At 62.0% G+C, this 13222-nt stretch overlaps 1 protein-coding gene across 1 annotated transcript in view; it reads left to right on the top strand.

Annotated features, from left to right (window-relative positions):
• The first annotated feature begins 1244 nt into the window (after positions 1-1244).
• Positions 1245-13222, top strand: part of CELSR1 (cadherin EGF LAG seven-pass G-type receptor 1) — a 138304-nt gene continuing 126326 nt past the window's right edge. Inside the window, exon 1 of the mRNA XM_042993550.1 lies at positions 1245-4869. Within this exon, the coding sequence (XP_042849484.1) occupies positions 1245-4869 (3625 nt within the window). The remainder of the gene's footprint in view (positions 4870-13222) is intronic.

The raw sequence follows: 13222 nt of genomic DNA, 5'->3' as shown, positions 1-13222 counted from the left end.
GGGGTGCTGTCACACTTACAAAGCGCCCGCAGGTGGCTCCCCGATCCCCGGCCGCCGCGCTGCGGGAGGAGCCAGAAGGCCCCCCGACCGGACCGCGCGACCGCGAACGCTCGGACCGGGCGCCTCCGCCGTCCCCACGCCAACTCCCAAATGTCAACCCGGGTCATTTTCCTTTTCGTTTAAAAGTTGCGCTTTAAACCCAGTGGGACCCGGGTTCGCTTAGTTGCCTATCGCGTTTCCAAGCCCAGGAAAGTTCTGCGGCGGTAAAAGCACCTTAGCCTCCGGCATGTTGCTGTAAACGTGTAACCGCACTCCAGCGCTACCCGCGGTCCGCAACCCGGGGCGGGCAATCCGGCCCCCTCCCGGGCACCTCCGCACCCCTCTGTCCCCTCCCGGGTCCCACCTGCGCGGCGGAATCCGCCGACAGATTCTGCCGGCGTAGGCTGGGGCGGGGGGGGGGGGCGCTCCGGGCCGCGCCCAGCCAGGGACCAGCAGAGCCACCGCCCCACTGGTAGCGGCCGCCCGGGGGCCCCCTGCCCCGCCTTTCCCGGCCGGGCTCCCTCGGCCCCGCCCCCCCCACCCCTCCCGGGGAGGCCGGGTGGGAGGCCGCAGGGGGAGTGGGCCCGGCCTCCAGCCCCCGCCCCGGCTGCGCCCCCGCGTCTCCATAGCGATCCTCCCGGCGCGCACCTCCGGGCCGGCTCCCCCCCGGGGCCGAACAATACGCGGCGGGGCCGGGGGCGGGGCCCGGCGGGGCCGGGGGCGGGGAGAGCGCGGGCAGAGGGGGCGCGGGCCGAGCGCACCGCCCAGGCAGCAGCCGGCCGCCGGGGTCTGAGCGGCGCGGAGCGGCCCAGCCCGCTCCCGGAGCGCTGCCCCCGCCCTGCCCGGGCCCGCCCCGCTTCCCACGCCGCCCGGCCGAGCCCGCGCGGGAGCCACCTGGAGCCGCCCGGAGCCGCCGCCGCCGCAGGTTGATGCGCGGCGCCCTCCCGGGACGCGCAGAGGAGCCATCTTGAAACCAACTTCGCAAACTTTCGCAAAGTGCTCTCGAGGTGGAAGCTGCGGGGGAGACCGGGAGCGCGGCCCCCGGTGTCCCCGCCGGGGCCCCCGGGGAGGCAGGGCGCGGGCCGCCCCGAGGGCCCGGCGCCGGGCGCGCAGGAGCCCTCCCCCGGCCGCGCCGGGTGCATGCGGAGCCGCGCCGGGTGCATGGATTGTGCTCGGGCGCCCGGCTCGGGCTCGGGCTCCGGGCCATGGCGCCGCCGCCGCCGCAGCCGGCCGTGCTGCCCGCGCTGCTGCTCCTGGCTGCGGCCGCCGCCCTGCCCGCGCTGGGGCTGCGAGCTGCCGCCTGGGAGCTGCGCGTGCCCGGCGGCGCCCGCGCCTTCGCCCTCGGGCCCGGCTGGACCTACGCGCTGGACGCTGCGCGCACGCCCCGGGCGCTGCGGGAGCTGCTGGACGTGAGCCGAGACGGGCGACTGGCGGGGAGGCGGCGCGGGCCGGGCGCGGGGCCCCGGGGCTGCGTGCGCCTGGGGGGGCGCCCGCTGCCGCTGCTCGTCCGCCTGACCGCCCGCGGCGCCCCGACGGCACTGAGCCTCCGCCTGAGGGTGCGCGCGCACGGCCCGGGTTGCGCCGCCCGGCCCCGCAGCCGACGGGCCCCCAGCGCTGAGCTGCGGGCGCGGGCTGTGCTCACCGTGCCGGGGCCGGGCGCGGCGCTCTGCTTCCCGGCCTCGGGCGGCGGCGGCGGCGGCGGCGGTGGCGGGGCCACGCTGCACTCGGCACTCGCGGCCCTGACCACGTTCCCCGCCTGCAGCTGCCCGCCGCGCCCCGGCCCCCGCTGCCCACGCCACCCCGTCTGCCTGCCGCCCGGGGGCTCGGCCCGCCTGCGCCTGCTGTGCGCCCTGCGGCGCGCGGCCGGCGCCATCCAGGTGGAGCTGGCGCTGGAGGCGGCCGCGGGGACGCCCTCCCCGTCGCCGTCGCCGTCGCCGTCGCCGCCGAGCCGGCCCCAGGCTGGGGCCGGGGGCCCGCGGCGGGCTCGGCGGGGCGCTGGCGGCAGCACGACCCCGCAGTTCCCGCTGCCTAGCTACCAGGTATCGGTGCCCGAGAACGAGCCAGCGGGCACCGGGGTCATCGAGCTGCGCGCGCACGACCCGGACGAGGGCGAGGCGGGGCGCCTGAGCTACCAGATGGAGGCACTGTTCGATGAGCGCTCCAACGGCTACTTTCTCATCGACCCCGCCACCGGCGCGGTGAGCACGGCCCGCGCACTGGACCGCGAGACCAAGGACACGCACGTGCTCAAGGTGAGCGCGGTGGACCACGGCTCACCGCGGCGCTCGGCCGCCACCTATCTCACCGTCACGGTCAGCGACACCAACGACCACAGCCCCGTCTTCGAGCAGTCCGAGTACCGTGAGCGCGTGCGTGAGAATCTGGAGGTGGGCTACGAGGTGCTGACCATCCGCGCCACCGACGGCGACGCGCCCTCCAACGCCAACATGCGCTACCGCCTGCTGGAGGGTGCGGGAGGCGTGTTTGAGATCGACTCGCGCTCGGGCGTGGTGCGCACACGCGCGGCGGTGGACCGGGAGGAGGCGGCCGCCTACCAGCTGCTGGTGGAGGCCAACGACCAGGGCCGCAACCCGGGCCCGCTCAGCGCCACAGCTACCGTGCACATCGTGGTGGAGGATGAGAATGACAACTACCCCCAGTTCAGCGAGAAGCGCTACGTGGTCCAGGTGCCCGAGGACGTGGCAGTCAACACGCCCGTGCTGCGCGTGCAGGCCAGCGATCGGGACCAGGGGCAGAACGCGGCCATACACTACAGCATCGTCAGCGGCAACCTGAAGGGGCAGTTCTACCTGCATTCGCTGAGCGGCAGCCTGGATGTGATCAACCCGCTGGACTTCGAGGCCATCAGGGAGTACACGCTTCGCATCAAGGCCCAGGATGGGGGCCGGCCTCCGCTCATCAACTCCTCGGGGCTGGTCTTGGTGCAGGTGCTGGACGTGAACGACAACGCCCCCATCTTTGTGAGCAGCCCCTTCCAGGCAGCCGTGCTGGAGAACGTGCCTCTGGGCCACTCGGTGCTGCACATCCAGGCCGTGGACGCGGACGCCGGGGAGAACGCGCGTCTGCGCTACCGCCTGGTGGACACGGCTTCGGCCGCCGTGGGCGGGGCTGGGGCTGGGCCCCAAGACCCCGCGGCGCCCGCGGACTTCCCTTTCCAGATCCACAACAGCTCCGGCTGGATCACGGTGTGTGCTGAGCTGGACCGCGAGGAGGTGGAACACTACCGCTTCGGGGTGGAGGCGGTGGACCATGGCTCCCCGCCCATGAGCTCCTCCGCCAGCGTGTCCATCACGGTGCTAGACGTCAACGACAACGACCCGATGTTCACGCAGCCGGTGTACGAGCTGCGTCTGAACGAGGACGCGGCCGTGGGGAGCAGCGTGCTGACCCTGCGGGCCCGCGACCGGGACGCCAACAGCGTGATCACCTACCAGCTCACGGGCGGCAACACTCGGAACCGCTTCGCGCTCAGCAGCCAGAGCGGCGGCGGCCTCATCACCCTGGCGCTGCCGCTGGACTACAAACAGGAGCGGCAGTACGTGCTGGCGGTGAGCGCGTCCGACGGCACGCGCTCGCACACCGCGCAGGTCTTCATCAACGTCACCGACGCCAACACGCACCGGCCGGTCTTCCAGAGCTCACACTACACGGTGAGCGTCAGCGAGGACCGGCCGGTGGGCACCTCCGTTGCCGTTATCGGTGCCACCGACGAGGACACGGGCGAGAATGCGCGCATCACCTACGTGCTGGAGGACCCGGTCCCGCAGTTCCGCATCGACCCGGACACGGGCACCGTCTACACCATGACCGAGCTGGACTACGAGGAACAGGCCGCCTACACGCTGGCCATCACCGCTCGGGACAACGGCATCCCCCAAAAGTCCGACACCACCTCCCTGGAGATCCTCATCCTCGACGCCAACGACAACGCACCCCGCTTCCTGCGGGATTTCTACCAGGGCTCCGTCTTTGAGGACGTGCCGCCGTCCACCAGTGTCCTCCAGGTGTCTGCCACGGATCGGGACTCAGGCCCCAACGGCCGCCTGCTGTACACCTTCCAGGGTGGGGACGATGGTGACGGCGACTTCTACATCGAGCCCACGTCCGGCGTGATCCGAACCCAGCGCCGGCTGGACCGGGAGAACGTGGCCGTGTACAACCTTCGGGCCCTGGCTGTGGACCGGGGGAGCCCAGCCCCGCTTAGTGCCTCGGTGGAAGTCCAGGTGAGCGTCTTGGACATTAACGACAACCCCCCGGTGTTCGAGAGGGACGAGCTGGAGCTGTTCGTGGAGGAGAACAGCCCGGTGGGCTCTGTGGTGGCGAGGATCCGTGCCAACGACCCCGACGAAGGCCCCAACGCCCAGATCATGTATCAGATCGTGGAGGGCAACGTGCCCGAGGTCTTCCAGCTGGACCTGCTGAGCGGGGACCTGCGTGCTCTGGTCGAGCTGGACTTCGAGGTCCGGCGGGAGTACGTGCTGGTGGTGCAGGCCACGTCCGCCCCGCTCGTGAGCCGGGCCACCGTGCACATCCGCCTCCTGGACCAGAACGACAACCCGCCGGTGCTGCCCGACTTCCACATCCTCTTCAACAACTACGTCACCAATAAGTCCAACAGCTTCCCCACCGGCGTGATCGGCCGCATCCCGGCCCACGACCCCGACCTCTCCGACAGCCTCAACTACACCTTCCTGCAGGGCAATGAGCTTCGGCTGCTGCTGTTGGACCCTGCCACCGGCGAGTTGCAGCTGAGCCGGGACCTGGACAACAACCGGCCGCTGGAGGCGCTCATGGAGGTGTCTGTTTCCGGTGAGTGGCCGGCAGGGCTCCCGCCAAGCCGCCTGGAGGGCCACGAGCCGCGGGGACCTGCCAGGGGCCCGCCCGGCATGCCGGGGCGCATTTGGGCAGGGCCCGGGCAGCTCTTTGGGGATTTGTGGCCTCCGGTTGGAAGGTTGGTGCCTCGGGCTGGGGGCGTGCTCCCCACTTAGGCCAAGGGAGTGGGAGGGGTACCCACGCCGCTTCCCACAGCACTTTTGCTGGGAGTAGGCCTGGGCTGCTTCAAGTTCAAGAGCAGGGCTTTTTGGCCCTTTGCTCAGCGGGCTGTGGCTCCTGATTGTGCTATTAAAACCTGGTCTCCAGGGTTAACTGAGTGGTTGTCTGCTGTGCTTGGAGATGCTCGGCAGTCAGCCATCCCTCCCCCTGTCTGGGAAGATCAAAGGTCACTGCCCGCCCCGTGCGCTGGATGGAAATTGCTGGATGGTTCCCTGAGTCACCCTGTAATATGGCTGGAGTTAGCTCCCTTGGTGTCTCTTTTCTGTCTCCTCCAGATAATAACAATCCGGCTCATGTGTGCTTGTCTGTCTGGGAGCTCTTTGAAAAGCGTAGCCTCGTTTGATCTTGGCTTCTGCTCCTGGACGCGGACTTGTAATTTGGGTGTTACTTAGAGGCCTGCCTGCTTCGGCGGCGGAGCCGGTGTGGGAACCCAGCTGGCCCTCTCTGGGGCTGGAGGCGCGCCGAAGACTAAGACGGTCTCGGCTCAGCCGGGCATGTGCTTGGTGGGCAGCAGAGATGTAGTCCTCTGTGCTGCTGACCCCCGTGCGCCAGGCAGGACCCGCAGGGCCAGGGAGAGGGGGACAGATAGAGGGTGTGGGAACCGGGGGACACGGCGGCTTCTCAAAGGGACCTATGCCCAGAGACGTGGTCGGCTGGCGCGGCCAGGTGACCTTAAGGATGAGACCAAACTGTCACCAGGAAAGGCTTGGATCCGTGGGTCGTTTGAGTCAACGTTTCGGTTGACTTATTTCAACAATAAATCATTACGATCCAGGATCACTGTGGGAGCCCTGCCAGCATTAAAAAGTTAGTTTTCCGATTTGTTTTGTCTTCACAGTTGGCCATCGGGGTTGGGTGGCAAACGGTTGTTTCCAGTTTCTGCGGTTTGCTTATAAGGTCTGGAGTCTACAGGTCCGGTTGCGAAAGGTGGTGCAACCCATCCACATGAATTTTGGCCGTATAGCCCATCCGCAAGTGGATATTTCACGTTCTGTGAAGTCGTGAATTACAGGCAGAGAATACGAATCTGGGCAGAGAGCGGGGAATAAATAGGCCCTCAGGGAAAACTGTTAACCAGGGTGATGGATATTCCAAGTAATGGCCAATTAAGAAAAAAAAAAAAAAAAAGGGGCTCTTTTCCTGAATGCCCCTTTGCTCGGTTTTGTTTTTTCTTATACGACTTTACCTGCGGGATGAAGCAGAGTGGAGAGAGCCTGTATGAAAGCGAGTTGGCAACATCCTAGGGTTTTGATTTCACAGGGGACACACGGGGGCTTTGGTGGGAGCGGTGTCTGTGGAAGGGTGGATGTTTTGTGCGTCTGAAGCATCAGGAATGTGCCCCCTCCCCCCCACCGCGTCAGCCGGATAACAGGGCTTAGGATGGATTTCATTCACAAGAGGGTAGTTACTGAGCGCTGGCTTGCCCGCCTGGAGGGCCTGTAGTGGGGACCACAGTCGAAGGTGGGTTGGGGATCTGTGCTCCGCAATGAGCGTCTCGGGGACCCAGTGCTGGGCTCTGATCCTGTGGCGACATAACGCTGTGCCACTCGGGCCCTGGGCCTCAAGTCTTGATTCCCCCTCCTGGAAAACAGTGTTTACCTTTAACTGGGTTCTGATCGGACATCGAGCAGTTTTATAAACTCTCGCACTTGGACTGACACTTACTCCTCTGGTATCTGGGAGGTGAGCCGTGTTCTGCCTGTTGCCTCAGAGGAAATTCTCGAAGAATTACTTGCGAAACCGAATATTCCCGTGCCTGATCCCTGGTTCGGGATGGTTTGAATATAGATCACCTCACCGCGGGATGATCTACCACCTCAGGCCGTTTGACGGCTCTTTATAGCTCCCCGAGAAGCCAATGACTGGAAACTGGAAAATCTGTAATTGCAAAACAGCACAGCTTTGTGTAGAAACAACACGGCACCGAAAGATCAGTCCTTCCGACTGAGCCAAGGTGGATTCTTAGGTTTTGTGAAGGAACAATGGGGAAAGCTGTTGTTTCGGACTGACGCGCCGTTTTCACTGAAGTGTTACTGGCTTTCCTGGATTTACAGCCATGCCCTAAAGCCTCTGATGCATTATGACTGCCCTGGAGGGGCTGGATGGAACAGGCAGGCAGTAGGATTTTGTGGGAGCCAGGCCAGGAAGGGCTGGGGGCCTCCAGCAGAGGGGCCTGCCGGGGAAGGTGCACCTGGGGGCGGTGCCCGAGCTGGGGTGCAGGGGGGTGTAGGGGGAGGAGGGCGGTTCCTTTGGCCTGGCCGGGAGTTTTATTCACTACGAGCCTTTGGACTGTGAGGAGATAGCATGGGCGGTTTTACGTGGCCCCCGGGGACCAAGACACCGTCGGAAAATGTTTTAAAAAAAAATTTTTTTTTAATGTTTATTTTATTTTTGAGACACAGAGAGACAGAGCATGAACAGGGGAGGGTCAGAGAGAGGGAGACACAGAATCCGAAACAGGCTCCAGGCTCCGAGCTGTCAGCACAGAGCCCGACGCGGGGCTCGAACTCACGGACTGCGAGATCGTGACCTGAGCCTAAGTCGGCCGCTCAACCGACTGAGCCACCCAGGCGCCCCCGGAAAATGTTTTTGACTTCTGAAACGGTCACGTGCAAGTACCTGCCGTTCTTGGATGATATCCAGCGGTACAAAATGTTCGTTGTCTATGCGACGGTTTTTGAACGAGGTTTAAAATTCTGTGATTGGGACCTTACTCTGGACGTTTTAGAAAGGCGACGTTTGCATTGTTTGAAGCTTTATGACTGATAACCCGATGGGATCCTTCAAGAAGCAAATGCTTGCTTTTTTTTCCCCCCCCCAATGTTTATTTATTTTTGATGGGGGGGGGGCAGGGTCAGAGAGAGAGGGGAACAGAGGATCCAAAGCGGGGTTTGTGCTGACAGCAGGGAGCCCAACGCGGGGCTCAAACTCACAAACCGTGGGATTGTGACCCGAGCCGAAGTCAGACGCTTAACCGGCTGAGCCCCCGGGCGCTACCAAATACTTTTCTTTAATCGTTCCAGATGTCAGTCTTGGAGGAACGTGCACATTTTTAATCCGCCTTGGACACGCGTGTGCCTGCGGGGTTAGGGCCTTCAGCCGTGCCTTATGGAACACGGCACTTGGTGGGAAGTGACCCTGCATTTGTGGGCATTGCGGACCTGTGGGTGTGGGAAAGGTAGCCTGTGTGGGCTAAGAATGACTGGTGGACAGATCACTCAGGGGTGCCAGAAAAGAGTGAAACTCGGTGAAATAAGATTGAGCAACCTTTCTGTTTACCTTGGTGGGGAGTATATGGCATGAAGTCGTCTAGGCCTGATAAAGTTTTAAAAGGTATTTTGTCTAGTTAAATACAAGATATTGCAGGGACTTTTAAATAGGCGATTGCAAACAAGGAAATAAAGAGATGGCCCCGTACCAGGCAGCGTCTGGGTGTTTGGTCTTCTGTTTTTCTCCCAGACTTCACAGTGAGAAAAGGATGGGCCAGCTCAAGCCGTTTGAGCTGTTGCACTGGATTCTCCAGTGACACAGACTGTTCCAGAAAAGTTAGGTGCTGCTCGAAGCTGGTTGGTATCCAAGGGCTTCGGTAACTCTGGGGATAGTCACTTGCTAACATACTTTTAGAAACACTGGCTCACTGGGGTGCCTGGGTGGCTCAGTCGGTTAGGCAAACCGACTTCGGCTCAGGTCGTGATCTCACGGTTCGTGGGTTGGAGCCCCGCGTCGGGCTCTGTCCTGACAGCTCGGAGCCTGGAGCCTGCTGCGGATTCTGTGTCTCCCCCTCTCTGCCCCTCCCCCGCTCACGCTCTGTGTCTCTCTGTCTCTCAATAATAAATAAACATTAAAAAAAAAGAAAAAGAAACATTGGCTCAGAAACAAAGGAGTGTTTATTCTTTTTTTTTCCTTTTTTTTTAGGTTTATTTATTTTGAGACGGAGAACTAGTGGGGGAGGGCCAGAGGAGAGACAGAATCCCAAGCAGGCTTACCCACTGTCAGCGCACAGCCGGACGCAGGGCTCGATCTCACCAACTGTGAGATCATGACCTGAGCCGAAATCCAGGGACGCTTAACCAACTGAGCCACCCAGGCGGCCCTGGGAGAGTTGTTTCTTTTATCGAGCACCTAATGTGTGCCAGGCCCTGGAGAGCCAGTGTGGCTCCTGTGGTCTAGGGATGATCAGATAAACACAGACAAACACAGAACAGAGTTCAAGAGGAGGGAGGTGCAGGAGAGGGTGGGTGTGGGGACTCCCGCTCCCATCATGAGCTGAAGGCGCCTTCCTGGCAGGGGAGTGGGTGTGGCAGAGCCCCTGACCTGTGGGGGGTTTTGGTGGCTGTTAGGGGAGATTTGGGAGAGAGCCGGCTGGGGGCCGAGGGACAGTGAGACTCCGAGAGTGGGTCACCCGTGGTTGTTGGGGAGTCTGAGGGCAGAGTGCATGTGAGCGGGGGAGGGAGGGGGTGTGCAGAGGGAGAGGGAGACAGAGGATCCCAAGCAGATTGCACTGCCAGCTGCGGAGCCTGATGCTGGGCTCGAGCCCATGAACCATGAGATCGTGACCTGAGCAAAATCAAGAGTTGGGCGATTAACAGACTGAGCCACCCAGGAGCCCGAGGGAAACTATTTTTTTAACGTGGGAAAGATCACAGGCAGGTGAGCCCTTTGGAAGTCGGGGGCGGGGATGGCACAGAGATCACGTGTGGACATAGACCGGCTCTTGTGGTTTGTTGGTGACGCCCGAGCTCCGTCCAGGACGTGGTGCCCGTCGGAAAGTCCACTTGGGGCCCGGCTGACGCGCCCGTTGTGACACCCGAGAGCAGAAACCTGTTAAGGAGGCGGGTAGTGGGCGCTGGGTGCCTGGGCCGAGCAGCAGGTCGCACCTGGGCTGTGTCGTGTGGCTCGGGGCCACGGGCCTCCACCCTGCCAGCACTCGGATGCCAACACAAGTAGATTTTATCGTGTGGGGCAGAGCGTGTGGAAAATATTCCTGAGTTCGGCATGGTTCTCCTCAGCTCACCGCCTCGGGGACAGTCGTTTTCTGGTGTTTTCAGGTCCTGTGACCTGAACACGTAGGGTCACATGAAAGCCGTAGGATTAGATCCCTGGCTACTGAAGGGGTGTGGTAAGTGACCACCTGCCTTCTGGATGTTTGCTTCGGGAGGGTAACTGGGGTGGCCTGGGGAAGTGTGGAAGGGTTGGGGGTCCCGGGTTGCAAGGGTCAGAGTCTGTGGGGGATGACGGGGACCCCCTCTGCTTTCCCCCCGTGAGCCTGGGGCCCCGTACACAGCAGGTGCTCTGTAGTATCCATGGGTCATTCGTGGAACGACCCAGAGGGGCGTGGGGGAGGGTCTGCCTGCAGAGACCGCACAGCGGCTCCTCTGCCCTCCCGTGGGGGACGGGGGAGGGGGGCGGGCGCAGAGGCAGGATGTCCCCCACCCCCCACTTTGGGTCCCTCCCGTGCCTTGCTGGGGGCTTGGCCCGAGGTGGAGGGTGTACTCCAGAGCCGCATTCTCACGCTTTTGCTTCAGGTAAGAACTTGTGGATACCTGGTAGTCGGTTCCCCTTTTTGGGTGTGAACATTCCAAAGCTGGGAAAAGCCTATCACCAGCCCTTTATTGTTTTGTCACTCCCGTGAGCGTCTCCTGACGTCCTGGAGAGGGGCCATGATTCTTTCGTAAACACACACGCAGGCACGTACACATATACACACCTGTGCGCACACACAGACATACATAAACGCACATGTGTGTGCACGTGCATATATGAATGCATGCGTACATATATGTGAACACGCAGACGCCTGTGCAAACCCGTACACACGATGTATGTATACGTGTACATGCACACACGTGTGGACACTGACACCCATGTACACATGCATGCACACACAGACCCACATACACGCAGTGTGCGTATACACGCACGTGTACATGCACGTGGACACAGACACCCATGCACACATACACGCACATATACACATGTGCACATGCATGCATGCACGTGTGGACACTGACACCCATGCACACATGCATGCACACACAGACGCGCATACACGCAATGTACGTATACACACACGTACATGCATGTGGACACAGACACCCATGCACACAGACATACAAAAACGTACACGTGTGTGCACGTACATATATGAATGCATGCGTACGTATATGTGAATACGCAGACGCCCGTGCAAACCCGTACACACGATGTATGTATTCGTGTACATGCACACACGTGTGGACATACACCCATGTACACACGCATGCACACACAGACGCACATACATGCAATGTACATATACATGTATGTGCACGTGGACACAGACACCCATGCACATATACATGCACATGTACACATGTGCACACATACACAGAAACACACACATGCACACATATGCATGCATGCACATGCATGCACATGTGGACACTGACACCCATACACACAGACGCACATACACGCAGTGTGCGTATACACGCACGTGTACATGCACGTGGACACAGACACCCATGCACACATACACACACATGTACACATGTGCACACATACACAGAAACATATACATGCACACATATGCACACATGCACATGTACACACGTGTGGACACAGACACCCATGCACACAGACATATACACGCAACGTGTGCATTTATGTGTGTGTACATGCACGTGGACACAGACACCCATGCACATGCAGACGCATCCATGCACACACTCATGCATGTACACGGACACACATGTGGACACGCAGACATCCGTGCATACATTCATGCACATGCAAACACACGGACGCACATGCAGACACGTACATACACGCATAGACACAGGTGCTCACAGACACATATGTGTGCAGATACACAAATACACTCATAGAGACACACACACAACTTAACCAAGTACTCTGAAGGCAGATGGTGAAGCATAAGCTTTCCTTGCGGCCACCCCGACCCACCATTTCAACCTCTGCAGGGGTGGTAGGGTCACGTTGGCTGGCTTGGCCGGGGACCCTGCCGGCTTGAGAGTGTGCCACGGACCACGGGCCTCCCGTGAAAGGGGCCACGCTGGCCTTGGGCTCAGAGGGGCAGCCACCAGACGCGAAGCTGTGCACTGTGCAGACAGCGGCTGTGGGGGTGGACCCCGGGGCTACTTCTGCACGAGCCTTTCGGCCGTGTGCCGTCGGTGAAGGTGAACGGGGCGAGCTCTGAGCCCGAGCGCTTTCTCCGTTCATCTCGTGGGGTGGGCTTCAGGCCGGAAATGGGTCGGCGGGGACGCACCACCCGCTTCATCAACGTGTGCGAGTGTTAGCGATGAGACAAGCTGCATCTTCCAGGCCGAGCCCCTGCCCGCCCCCTCCCCCCAACCCGCGTCAGATCTTCAGGCCTGGTTCATAGCAGCCGTGGAGGTGACAGGGCCGGTTTGCTCTCTGGGTGTTTGGAGTGGTCCCGCCCCCCCAAGGTGGCCCGGGGAGAGGGGCCTCCTGGCCTTGAGGGGCCCCGTGGCTTTCCCAGATCCCACCCACCCTTCCCCCTCCCCCGCAGACACTCCCAGCCTGAATGTGGAGCCCGTGGTGGCTGGCTCTGTGCCTCAGTTCCCCCCCTCCCCCCGGCACAGGCCCGCAGACAGCACCTGCAGGGTGTGGGGAGGGCGCACCGGGGATGCCTGTGCTATCCGGACGTGGCAGAGCGGCTGGCCTTCTCCGCCCGTTCCCTTCCCTGTGGTCAAGCAGCTGCGAGGGCCGCCTTCTGCACTGGCTGGTAGATCGTGTCTGGTTCCATGGGAGCAGTCTGGGGGGGATGGGGCCACACTGCAGGATGAGGAAGAAGGGGTCCTTGGAGCTGTCCCTGCAGAGCCGTGTCATTGGAACTGGAGCGCAGGACCGATGCGTATCGGGCGGGGGGGGGGTGGGGGGGACCCGAACCAGTGCAGGGGTCCGAGTCAGAGGCAGTGTGCAGGTGAGCACCAGCGGGAGCTCGCCCCAAACTGGCTGACGTGCCCTTGGGGGCTTTTTAGCTTCGAGAGCTCAGATCCTGCTGGCCCGGGGGCTGGCCTGCCTTCCTCCCTTCTCTTCCCTCCCTCCCTCTATCCACCAATCAAGATTTTTCCTTCTTTTTCGACAC

This window comes from Panthera tigris, chromosome B4 (assembly GCF_018350195.1).
Source record: "Panthera tigris isolate Pti1 chromosome B4, P.tigris_Pti1_mat1.1, whole genome shotgun sequence".
Classification (NCBI taxonomy): Eukaryota; Metazoa; Chordata; class Mammalia; order Carnivora; family Felidae; genus Panthera; species Panthera tigris.
Note: the sequence above shows the minus strand (reverse complement) of the source record. Positions and strands in the feature narration are given on the sequence as shown.